Here is a 13,148-nt window from a genome sequence, read left to right on the forward strand (position 1 = left end):
CATTGCAATGGCATAAATTTGAAGCCCTTTACTGATTCGTACATCCACAAATATCACCAAAAAATTTTGGTCAACTCAATTATATTTAGTCAATATTTGTCACTACAAACTTAGTCAACTAAATTGAAATAAACACACAGGAAAAATAGCTAGGAAAAGGAGAATAATAAACTACTACATAATTACTACACTAAATCTAGTTGTTTTGGCATTAACATAATTAGTTAAATGTATTGTAAGATTCCAACAATCCTGGTATCATTCTAGCTGGGAATTCATCACCATCAGCATGATGATCTATTTCATACCGTCTTCTCTGAACACAATAATTTTTACAGAGCCATCCAGTAGTATAGCACAGTAAGTAAATGAGTGGCAGTGACATCAGAGCTAACTGGATTATTCCAGCCACTAAAACAGACCCATCATATGTACTAACTAGTGCCAGCTGAAGCATGTTAATCAGAAGGAGGTTAATCAGTAAAAACGAATTGAGATGATTGAATATATTTTGCTGAAAGGGTGAGCATAGACAATGTAGTAGTAAAATCAGAAACAAAAGTGTTCCTTTAATTGTAATGTTCCAAAATGTGCCCTCTGAAAAATACATTGGAGTAAGAACAATTAATATATGATAGAGAAGAAAAAGGCCAGCAAAACATCTGTAGTTGTCCTTAAAGCATCCCTGGAATGAATCTAAAAATGGTTTCAGTTTCATTCTTAGCCTGTGGAGATTGTAAGTAACGGCGTTTCTTTTAATATTCAATGCACCATTGATTCGTACTATGAAAGGCTCTGATAGTAGAATAATAGGAGGAGGTATGATTATAAATGCCAGACATATCATAGCTGGTATGACATAATTAAGATGATCGTTAGACATGTAGGACAAGTCTCCATTATAAAGAGGAACTGTCTTTTGCTTGTTCCCTCCTTCTCCAATCACATATGAAGGGACTAAAACATAAAGTGTTATCACCAAACAACGAAAGTAAAACAGAACTAAAAAAGCTGTCAATGCATTAACAATGGAGCCTCTTATATTTCTGCGTCCACATTTGTGACAGAGTTTGATGCAAAAGTATAAGGAATTAGCCCTCAGTACCAAAATGGTAACAAAAATAAGTAGCAGAGCATAAAGTGTAGTTAGATACTTAATCAGCATCAAATCCATTACTGTTGCATTCTTAAATAGACAAAATGAAAATTCATTTACTTCCAAAATAGACAAGTCAAAAATGCCATAAACTACCTTGAGAGTGCTAAAGAAATATTTCAGTGCATCACTGTATGGCTGGTACTGAGTGTAGTGATTGCTAACAATTTGTGAATAAAAGATAAAAGAATACAGAGCACCTGATGTCAAATTGATATTAAATAAAAGGATCACTAGGAATATAATTGTAACTGGTATGATCTCTGATAGTATGTAAAACAATGGTCCATATTTGCAATGAGCGGATTCACCACAATGATAGCTAGGAGAGTGAAGGTATGTGGTATAGCCAGTGACACAACTACCGCATAATACACCATTCCTATGAGAGGCACAAACATGATCGTTTAACAAACTACAATTCAATGGGAGGACATGCTCTTCGTATTTTTTATCATTTGTGTAATTGCAAAGAACAGAAGGACAAGTAGCTGTGGTGAATTTATCTTTCAAGTATCCAGCCCAAAATCCTTTTGCAATTACTGCTCTTTTATCCTCTAAGCAATGTAGTATGCCATTATAATAAAGACTAGTACTATGAGAACAAAGACAAGTATCATTCTGAAAAATGTAGCCTGGCGGACATTGATACAATGTAACATTAATGTATAATGTAGCACTGTAATCAGCGCCCTGTAACAAAAGAATATTACTTTGTCCCACTTGTCCATTAAAAGTTAATATGTAGCTATGGCCAATTGAATGAGCAGAATTAATTTTTATTGTTGATTTTTGAAGCCATGTTGAACTCAATGGAAAGAGTTGCAAGTTAGTAACACTTTTATTAAACTCATCTATTTGTGTTACATTCATAGCATATGGTAAACCAGGATAAGGAAATATATTTAATTCGGTCTTGTTTAATAATAATGTAGCAGGAGCAGTAGAAATTGCCTGGGATACAGATGAAGAGAAATTAAAAATTCCAATTTTACTGCCTGTAAAGAGTGCTGTAGCATTGCTATGATGCAACTGAACACAAGGTTGTAGAGTAGTTACAAAGATATCATGACCAATTCCACTTTCAGCAATATTATTTTTAAACCTGATATAGAATGCCCTATAATTTGAAACTTTCTGAAAAAAGCATATTCCTTCATACTGTATAATATTGATTGTATCAACGAATATTGCACCACCAATAAGTGCAGAGTTGTTAATAAATTGTAACAGAGAAGAAGAATCAAGTTCAATTACCGAATATTCATCTAACAGAATAGCTCCTCCACGATCCCCAGTATTACCAATAAAACTGACATTTGATTTAAATCCAAGACGTGAGTGACTATTTTTTAGGTACACTGGAGTTCCAGTATTATTGATGAATGTAACTTGACTCTCAAAAGAAACTTGTGCATCAATAGCATAGACAGTGGCACTGAATAGTTTACCTTTATAAGGCCTGTGTTGAGGTACTTGAAGGTTAAATCCAGCTATGTTGTTTTTAAACTGAGTGTTTGTTTGAAATACTATAAGGGTATGCAGTGAATCCTCCACTCTTTGATTCTGACCATTGATATCTACAGCTGAAGTTACTTTACCTATATTACTCATGAATGTACATTTATGAAACCTGATAGAATTTTCGATATTGAATCTTTGATAGCGAACTCCGATGCGTGGTATTTGAATGGCAACTCCTCCACCAAACTGAGCAACATTGTTAATAATATTACAACTGCGGAAGCTAATTGAATAATTTGAGCTTGGAGGCAATGAGCCACTTAAATACACTGTGATACCAATAGCTCCTCCACTAATGCCTGCTATGCTACTAGTGAAGTTGCAGGCATAGATAGTGATTGCATTTTGGAAAGCATCACTAAAATTCATGTATAATGAACCACCCACAAAAGTAGCAGAATTGTTGACAAATTTACACATAGTAATGATTACAAAAGCATTATGAATTTGAATGATACGTACACCTCCTCCAGTTAGTGTTGTTTCTCTTTCATAAATTAAATTCCTACCATTGAACCTGTTGTTCAAGAAAACAGAATTTTCAATGCTAATGAAACGACTAGCACCATAAAATACTAATCCAGTGCCATTACTGTTTTTAAAATTGACAAGAACAATACCAATGTTGGTACAATTACAGAAAAGTATTGCTTGTATCCCATAGAATTGTTTGCAATCATATAATAATCCACAGTATTTCATTGTGAAACCAATAAGTTTGACATTAGTGCAGTTTTTGAAAACAATTCCAGACCCAATTAAATATTGAGACTCACTGCATTCAATGTTGTTCCTTTCTCCTTTGATAGTCAGGTCAAAAATATCAGTAAATACAGCACTCCCTTTTAGACTAAGAGCAGGTCCAGTGATCTCGATTGTGAGATTACTAGTGATGTTAATGATATTAAGGGCGTCAGAAACATACAGCAATGATTGACATGAGATCTGCCCTTTAATGCATTCCATTGCATCATTTCCTTCATCTTGATCAATGCTAATATATAAGGAAGAGACAAACTGAAAAAAAACAGCAAAGAATAATCCATTTAGCCATCTTGTCATTGCAACTATTCTGACTACCTACACATGCCAGAATTTATTAGACTGAGTGTGTTTTTATAAGTTAAGTGCTCACTTTTTGATATTGTAATGATAGTTTACTTTTCTTAATTTGTTGCTTTTGCAGTAATTATCTTAAAAGTTTGAAAGTAAAAACTAAAAATAAAATATTAATAAAATTCCAACTGTATACATTTCACCGACATGGACCAGTAATGAATAATTTACTGACATAGAAGCTTTAGAAAATAATTATGTCATGATGAGAGCTATAGACTACTGTTACCATAATTTGAGGTTGTTACAAAAAGCAATCAATGCAGTATGCCTATATATATATTGTGTAAGGATGTTTAATTTTAGAGGCTCAGTCACCAGAAAAATCATGCTTGTTGCCTACACAATGACTGGCTGACTGTAGTTTTAATACCTATGCACTTCAAATGTGCAATATTAGCTCAGGTCAGGTGCCAGTGGGCAGTGGCATCCTAGATGCACTCATCAGTCCATGGATTGCATTCAAGAATTTCAAGTTAGTCTAATACAACAGGGTGCGGTCAAGGTGGGCGGATTGTTATGGGTCTTGTGTCGAGATCACATGCTCTTTTTTAGTATCGGGTTCCTGTAACCATAGATCATACGGGTTATCTCCTCCCTTTTCTCTCTCGGGTCTATACTTTTCAGCCTTTTTTCTGCTGCCATGGATCTTCCTAAAGTAAAAGACGAAGAAAAGGAGAGCTCATATGGATACGTGCACGGTGTTTCAGGACCTGGTAAGATTTATTGAGAAACAGAGCAAAGTAGCAGCAGCCCTGTGTCATTTACACCTCATGTATGAAGTTGCCTTTTCAATAGTAGGTGGGGATATTTTAGAAATAGCAATACATGACTAACATTGCTTAATGTGTTTATTGCTATTACCTCATCTAACATGCAATGAAATGTTACGGCATACTCGACAAGTTAAATAAAAGGGATTCCTGATTCTATGATGGTAACTGACAAGTGTCTGTGTTAACAGTGTATGAGGTACGCTTAAGAATCAATGACTGCTTTACAAGTGTCACCCATTGAGACAATAGGCCTCACCTTGTAGACTTGTTGTACTAGTATTGTATAAGAGAAAGAGATAGCACAAGAATAGAAACTTATGAGCATAGCGAAGCAGTTGATATGCACCACTGTTTATGGTCAAAAAAAGGTCGTATATCACATAAGCATATATTTTAAGGATCATTCTTTTTATCATGTTAATGTGTGCCTTTTGAGTACTAGGGTCATGTAATTGCATCTATATTAAATTATTAACATCGTTTAGCTCTAAAAAATATGATTTTCAAGATCATTCTAATTTTTCTGTACACACTTTAAAGTTGCATGTACAATGTACATGAGCTTAAAATGTTAAAATGGAGATCTAGACTAAGTATGACAATTCAAAAAGTCTCTAAAACTCCCTCTAGATCTATTATGTATAGTACTGCTTATTTGGTTGGCCCAGGGTTCGCCACAAAGCATGCTACATGTAAGTGAGCTAAACAGCATGCTTCAAACAAGTACTGCAATACAGTATATGGCATTTTGAAGCAACTTTAAAATGCATAAAAATTCAATTTTGATCAGAGTCAGCTCAAAGTTTCTATAAACACAAGAACAAAATGACAAAATTTTCTCCTAGCCTTTGGTCATAAGCCCGATTTTTTAACAACTTTTTAAAATTTATAAAAACATTCAAATTTTATCAGAATTAGCTCAAACTTTATATGAAATATAAATGTACCAGAAAAATTATAAAAATGGAGAATTCTCTCCTTGTGATTTTTGTCAAAATACTCTGTACTTGGCCCAATTTTTGGACAACTTGACAATCTATTGACAAGAAGCTGCATGAGTACTGTGTCAAAATTCTGTGAGAAACCCCAGGCTGGCCTTTTGGATACATCATTATGCGTGCAATTAGTTGTCTTGCTTTTGCCTTTCATTTCTGCTTCTATTTCTAATCCCTTCAATCCCTGCTTAGCCTGGTACATGTATTTATCTTTTTCTGTCTCTAGTGGTTATTGCTCAGAATATGAGTGGTGCTGCTATGTACGAGTTGGTCCGTGTTGGTCACAGTGAACTTGTTGGAGAGATCATTAGGTTGGAGGGAGACCTGGCCACCATTCAGGTCTATGAAGAAACTTGTATCCTACCTCATCATGTGATGTACACGTAATGTGATTGCATGATAACAATGTTTGTCACATGATAGTACTCATTGTTATAATACATTTACTTGTTGAAAGTTTGTCAAAATTAATGATTTTCACATGACTTAACTCTTACGATTCCAGCTGGTGTAACAATTGGTGATCCAGTTTTGCGTACTAGAAAGCCTTTATCTGTTGAGCTGGGTCCTGGTGAGTCAATATTACAAGACCCAATGCTCATTATGCTTCACATTACATAGGTATTATGGGTAACATATTTGATGGAATTCAGCGACCATTGAAAGTAAGTACTAATTAGCTACTTCAAATAGTAGTTGTCAAAATTGTCTTCTCTTTTGATAATACCATATAGTTGTATACCACATTTATTTTCACAAATTTTACGGTTTCTTGCTCTGTCTCAAAATTTTTGCACCGCAAAATTCTGTATTTTTATTGCCCCGTTGTACAGTCTCCAAACTATTGACGAAAGTTAATTCTGCGAAATCTTTAAAAAGCAAGATTTGCAAAAATTTTGTACCACAAAAATAAACCAGTATACGATATTAACTCTCTTTTTCCTTTATAGGATATTTGTGATATGACTAGTAGTATTTATATTCCTCGTGGTATTAATGTATACAGTTTGAGTCGTGAGACCTCCTGGTACTTTGAGCCTGTCAAAGACTTTAAGGTACTACCTACTATATTCCTCATTTTACTCTCAATTTAATGGTACACTTTTATGACTTCTTTAGGTTGGCAGTCATGTATCTGGTGGTGATCGTTATGGTGTTGTGAAAGAGAATACTCTCATTGATCATCACATTATGCTCCCACCCAAAGCAGCAGGTACTATCAAGTATATTGCACCTGCTGGCAACTACACTATCAATGATGTTGTACTGGAGACTGAATTTGAAGGTGAAACAACAAAGCATACTATGGTCCAGGTAATTAACATTGCTTGCTTTTTAATGGGATGTGGTTTTAATGGCTCAAGTAGAATTTTGTTACTATTACATGTATGTATAATTGTACGAGTTACAATAATTAGCATTGGAAGAATTGTTATGCTTTATTAATTGTTTGATTTGTCATTCTGACCATTATGTATAAATTTGTAGGTATGGCCAGTTCGTCAGATGCGTCCTGTTGTTGAGAAGCTGGCAGCAAATTATCCTCTACTGACAGGACAACGTGTTCTTGATGCTCTATTTCCGTAAGCAACCACTTTCTTTCTTTTCTATTTTTGTTTTCCTTCACTCTATCCCCAGTTGTGTTCAAGGGGGTACTACAGCTATTCCTGGTGCCTTTGGGTGTGGAAAGACTGTCATCTCTCAGTCTCTGTCAAAGTTCTCTAACTCTGATGTCATCATTTATGTTGGGTGTGGAGAAAGAGGAAATGAAATGTCTGAAGTATTGAGAGATTTCCCTGAAGTAAAGAGAGAGGGAGGGAGAGAGAGGGAGGGAGGGTGAGGGAGAAGGAGGGAGGGAAGGTGAAGGAGAAGGAGAAGGAGGAAGGCAGGGCAAAGGAGAAGAGATGGAGATATAGTAGTTTATGCATGTATTTATGTGCCTCATTTCTCCATCTAGTTGAAAGTGGTGATCAGAGGAGTGGAGGAGTCCATTATGAAGCGTACAGCGCTTGTTGCCAATACTTCAAATATGCCAGTAGCTGCTCGTGAGGCTTCAATTTACACAGGTCAGCCATCAAATTTTGTATTTCATTAAATTGATTTATTGTCTGATTTGTATTTTTTAAATTGAGTTATGGGTTGTCACTTAATTACTACTTAATTTATTTATAAATTTTAAAATTTTAACTGGTAGGTATTACACTGTCTGAATATTTCCGTGATATGGGTTTCAATGTGAGTATGATGGCTGATTCTACCTCTCGTTGGGCTGAGGCACTTCGTGAAATTTCTGGCCGTTTGGCTGAAATGCCTGCTGGTATGTCTAGTTTGTCCCTTTTCCTACTTTATTTGTCTGAAACTAACTTTCACTTTCTCTCCTTTCTTTTCTCTAGAAAATGGTTTCCCAGCTTATCTTGGTGCTAGGTTGGCTTCTTTCTATGAAAGAGCTGGTCGTGTTGTGTGTACTGGTAATCCTACTAGAGAGGGCAGTGTCACTATTGTTGGTGCTGTCAGCCCACCTGGTGGAGATTTCTCTGACCCTGTGACTGCACAAACACTTAACATTGTTCAAGTATGTAAAGAGAGACAGTAGTTTTGATGTTCTTTCTACTCTCATACATAAGCATGTGCCTCACTTTTCTTTTCCTCTTCAGGTATTCTGGGGATTGGATAAAAAGTTGGCACAGAGAAAGCATTTCCCTTCCATCAACTGGTTGCTAAGCTACAGCAAGTACATGAGGGTCTTGGATGACTTTTATGACAAGAATCACTCAGAATTTGTTCAGCTAAGGACTACTGTAAGAGAAATAATTGAGAGTGAATGGAAAGGATGCATGTATTGTGTTGTGAGAGATTTTGCAAATTTTATTTTTCTAAAAAAAGTTTTCCGTATTTTTCACTAATATTAATCTAGTAATTTGTGAAGTTTTTAATCTTTGAAAATGACCCACTATAATAGTATCTCCTTTAATGGTAATAGGTTAAAGAGATATTGCAAGAGGAGGAAGATTTGTCTGAAATCGTGCAGCTTGTAGGAAAGGTATGTGGGTGTAGGTGCTATGAATATTAACTATCATGGGTGTGGCATCCTAGATATTTATGAATATGATTATAATTATTTTTTATTTGTACTTGTTTAGGGCTCATTGGCAGAGTCAGATAAGGTCACGCTTGAGGTTGCTAAGCTAATAAAAGATGATTTCCTACAGCAAAATGGTTACACAGCATATGATCGCTACTGTCCATTCTATAAGACTGTTGGAATGCTTCAGAATATTGTGTCATTTTATAACATGGCACAGCGTTCTATTGAAAATACTGCTCAGTCTGATAATAAGATAACATGGGCTATTATTAGGGATCAGTGTGGGGACATCATTCATCAATTGACTAGAATGAAATTTATGGTAAGAGCAATTTAATCTTCTCTGTGTGTGTATCTGTCTTTTCTGTCAACCTTTTGTTTATATTTTCTCTCCCCCTCTCTTATAGGACCCTATTGATGATGGCGAAGAGAAGATCAAGGCTTATTATGCTAAGCTCACTGATGATATACAGGAAGCTTTCCGTAAATTAGAAGAGTAGAAACTTTAGTGTGTTTAAAATTGTTTTGTATTTCATTTGCTATTAATTGTTATTATTATTATTATTATTATTATCATTATAGTTGCAATTAAGTGACTGTTTATAAATTAAAATTAATGTACATACAATAGCATTATGTGAACTACATGTGTTTGTGGGAGTAAAGGCCTCCATACACTAGGCAAGCAACACTTGTGGCTTGTAATGCCCAAGAGCAACTTCAGCACTGTTTAAACAAAATTATACTGTTGATCTGTGCTAAATAAAACCAAGAGGACACTGCCCCTTCCTTGTACTGATTGTATTATTGCTGTTGATAGGACTGTTGACATTATTGTAAGATGAATAATAGTAGTACATTACAACAATACAGCTAAAGTAAACAACTGTAAACTAGTGAACACCCCTCCACTCCCTAAAGAAAGGAAAATGATGTCTTATCAATGGATTGCTTTTATCTTTGCTGCTTTCTTCATTCCTTCAGTACTGTGCTGTCACTATGGATGTTAGTGCATGTGTCCTAATTATTATAATTATGTGGATTATTTTTAGATGTGTATACCAGCCCTTCATCAACTACTGTCAGCTTGAATGACAATGCCATTTTTCGATGTGATGGTGATGGTGATTACCTGTACTGGTTCATCGATGGTGTAAACGCTGATGACATTACAAGTGAAGACTTGACAAAAAGAGGAATCAGCTATTACACTGATTTCAATTTTTGGCATTGTTTTCCAAAGTACTCATTTCTATCCATTGCCGGTAACTGTCTCAATAACAATACTGAAGTGTATTGTGTCATTGTGGGTGACTTTTACAATGATACAAGTTCAGTTGCAAACTTGACTGTGCAAGGTAGGCAACAATGATTCTAATTGACAATGTAGATCTACATTTGTTTACTTTAATTCAAAGGTGAACCTGTGATTGTGAATGACTTTAAAGTCATATCTACAACAGTTAACAGTATTACTGTTTCATGGGATGTCACTCCAATAGAGAATTCGTCACTTACTCTTGGTATCACTGATTCATATGGAACAGTTAATGATACTATTAATGTGACTGGAGCAGACAGTGTTTACAATTATATTGAAATGATGTCTTTTGATCCTTGTAATGTTTATACTTTCAAATTGACACCACAACCCTTGTTGGCTGGTTGTCACAACATCAGTACCATTGCTTGTAAGTCCTTTTTAAATAATACATAATAATAATGTTTTTCAAGCATTTCCATTAAGCAAACCCAACAATGTTAGTGTGTCATATAATTTTAACAAAGGCTTACTGAAAGTTAATTTTCAAGTAAAACTGATCTTTGAGGTTATAATATGACTTAACGCTCATATTGTTTTAGATTGATCTGTGTTTCCAGAATAAGATCCAGCTACTACTATATGGTGTTGATGGGACCTTTAATTTATCAAATCTGCTATACATAGAAGACATTCCCCTCAGTAATCAGATTTGTGTTGTGAATTGGAGTACAAAACTCAACATCCACTCAATTTACTTTTTAACTGTTTTAGCCCTTGATACATATGGAACTGGAACTTCTGATATAACAGAAATAAGTAAGAATTTATTTTATACTAATTTATTTTATACTTTACTAATGCTTCAATATTAGATACATATAATGTAAAAGATCTGATAATTACAAGAAATGGGGATGATGTTTGTTTCACTTGTGTTACGATAATGGACTGCTACATGTCAATAGAGCCAATACAAGCATCACTTCATCCCATTAAACATAATGCATCCTGTTATTCTTTCATTACTAATGGAACTTACATAGTTTATGTTCATGATATTGATCATAATGGTACGATAGTACTGATGCCAACTATTGTTGAAAAATACATAGTTGATTGGTTCATCCCCTCTCTTGAATTTTCAAGCACAGGTCAGTAATTATGATTATTAATAACAAAATATATTCAGCATTCTAGAAATATTATCTTCATCACAATTTGAAGGTTAGAAATTTTAAACTAAGCTAAAGTAAGTAGTTTGATTGTGTTTTATTGCAGGATTAATGAGTACTTACTCTTCATACATTGGCATTAATGGATCTACTTCTAGCATTGTCAAACTAGGAATTGGAAGTATTATATTGTATTTGTGTACATTGTTATATGTATTATAGAAACTGAAACAAATAGTCAGTCCAACACCAGTTATATTCTTGGGAGTATGCTTGCACTCTCGGGAATTATCCTGCTAATTGTATTGGTAATAATACCAATAATAGTTTTGCGTAGAAAGAAAAAAGGTAAAAAACTAATGTAGTACTCAATATTATACTAAAATATTTCATTCATAAAAGCCAATACTGTGCCAGTTGATGCTTCATCTGATAGTAAACAATGTGATTCTGACTATCCTGTAATTACAACAACAAATGCAGCATATGAGATGGTACATATGGGCGGAGGTAATGAAGGACAACAAGCATCAGATAACAACTATTCTCTGGCTCAGTCCATCAATGATGCACATATATATGATGATCCAGATATACCAAGAGAATTGCTTCCCCCAGCAATTCCACCACGTTTGTACGAAGATTCTACTATGCCAATATAATAGTAGCTATGTAGCTATAGCTCATAACTGTTTACTTATAAACTTCAGCATAAAGACTACTTTTGTAATGTGATTGTCAAGGTATAATTATTTTAATTTGTGCTTTTGAGTAATTGTTTTGCATGCTAATGGTAAGATTTTTTCTATAAAAACAAAATTACTTACAGTCAGCCACGATGCAATCATAAGCTACCGTACTAGATCTAGCTGACAAATTTTTATTATTTTAAAACTTGTTGTATTGTTCAAGTTATTTGGGACAATTATTCTACATTTAGCCATTTACTGTGAATTTGGGTGAGAAAGTTACCTCTAAGTATTTTGCTTTTGACACTAATCTTAACTGGTTTGTTGATGGTTTTAATGTTGATAATATTACTACAAAGAATTGAAAAAAAGAAAAATTAGTTTAAGTACAGATAAAATTAACAATGACAATAATGATAATGATAATTCAATATTGTTACATCATTATTGTAGCAATATTGCCAAAGCTGGAAACATAACTGCCTCTTACGTTTATGATGAGATACTGAGAGTCAACATTCAGGTAAGATTTACTGAATAAAGATGCTTTATAGATTCAACATCAATGCTTTAACAGCACAATTCAACTATTACTACTTGGTGCTGATGGTACTTCAGACATATCAGACTTTTACCAATAGGGGACTTGCATATAATAACAAATTTTATGAACTGAACTACTGGCGAACTAAATTAAAGCAACATACAATGCACAGAACAGAAACTTAGATGCTACATAAATAAGTAAAAGAAGCATTAATTATAATTTTGTTGCACTACACATTCAGTACTGATGCATCCAATGTATTGCAAGAACTGCCAGTAAGTGTCAAGTCATAATAGATAGTATTGGCAGCAACATTTTTACAACGAAAGCAACAAAATGTATTGTCTCATGTTCATGATTTTGATAAGAATAGTAGAATAGTGCCAGTATATACTAGCAATATAAACTATAATAGCTTGACCTGAAATTTGATGCTACAAATGAAATAAGTATACAGGCCTGTGTTAGTTACAGCTAGAATGAATCGAGTAACATGATGGTACAGCTGTACAAAACAAATGGAGTAACAATTTTGCTTGATCTATTTATTATTATTTAAGGGCTTTGTCCAGTTCACTGAAGGATTGCTAGGACTGACAACAATCGGCTTATTGATTCTTATAAGAAGACCAAAAGTGAGAAATTAAGACTATTATGAATGTTGGAATCTTAAAAAGCAAAAACCAATCGCTATGTCACAGTAGATCAAAATATAGCATATGAATTGATAAAACAAGGCAATGAAGTAAATTTAACAAAAATTTTATGATGTTCTAGATTGATCCGGTAACTTAATTCTGATTGTGTCATTGTCTGTGATATAT

At 34.2% G+C, this 13,148-nt stretch overlaps 3 protein-coding genes across 4 annotated transcripts; 2 read left to right on the plus strand and 1 right to left on the minus strand.

Annotated features, from left to right (window-relative positions):
* Positions 1-64: 64 nt before the first annotated feature.
* LOC109583593 (uncharacterized) lies at positions 65-4,257 on the minus strand. Of its 2 annotated transcripts, none has more exons than XM_019999007.1 (2): positions 3,816-4,257; positions 65-3,760 (listed from the first exon to the last, which is right to left on the minus strand). In XM_019999007.1, exon 2 carries the CDS (start codon positions 3,740-3,742, stop codon positions 221-223), a length of 3,522 nt encoding a protein of 1,173 aa, XP_019854566.1. In that variant the 5' UTR covers positions 3,743-3,760; positions 3,816-4,257; the 3' UTR covers positions 65-220. The 2 variants fall into 2 exon arrangements, with proteins under 2 accessions (XP_019854566.1, XP_019854567.1); XM_019999008.1 differs by lacking the exon at positions 3,816-4,257 and having other exon boundaries at positions 65-3,197; positions 3,457-3,538.
* An 86-nt stretch (positions 4,258-4,343) lies between these two features.
* Positions 4,344-9,299, plus strand: LOC100633644 (V-type proton ATPase catalytic subunit A). Its single transcript, XM_003388069.2, has 15 exons — positions 4,344-4,512; positions 5,794-5,922; positions 6,073-6,138; positions 6,189-6,232; positions 6,518-6,622; positions 6,687-6,881; positions 7,056-7,150; positions 7,206-7,368; positions 7,525-7,633; positions 7,762-7,884; positions 7,961-8,139; positions 8,222-8,365; positions 8,548-8,607; positions 8,708-8,974; positions 9,060-9,299. The coding sequence occupies exons 1-15, from the start codon at positions 4,440-4,442 to the stop codon at positions 9,150-9,152; spliced, it is 1,845 nt and encodes a 614-aa protein (XP_003388117.1). The 5' UTR covers positions 4,344-4,439; the 3' UTR covers positions 9,153-9,299.
* A 283-nt stretch (positions 9,300-9,582) lies between these two features.
* On the plus strand, positions 9,583-11,886 carry LOC109583591 (uncharacterized). Its single transcript, XM_019999006.1, has 10 exons — positions 9,583-9,657; positions 9,705-10,010; positions 10,071-10,343; positions 10,387-10,463; positions 10,516-10,732; positions 10,789-11,067; positions 11,114-11,140; positions 11,195-11,269; positions 11,311-11,436; positions 11,491-11,886. Exons 1-10 carry the CDS (start codon positions 9,585-9,587, stop codon positions 11,748-11,750), a joined length of 1,713 nt encoding a protein of 570 aa, XP_019854565.1. The 5' UTR covers positions 9,583-9,584; the 3' UTR covers positions 11,751-11,886.
* Positions 11,887-13,148: the final 1,262 nt, after the last annotated feature.

This window comes from Amphimedon queenslandica, unplaced genomic scaffold, assembly GCF_000090795.2.
Source record: "Amphimedon queenslandica unplaced genomic scaffold, v1.1 AMPQUscaffold_13295, whole genome shotgun sequence".
NCBI lineage: Eukaryota > Metazoa > Porifera > Demospongiae > Haplosclerida > Niphatidae > Amphimedon > Amphimedon queenslandica.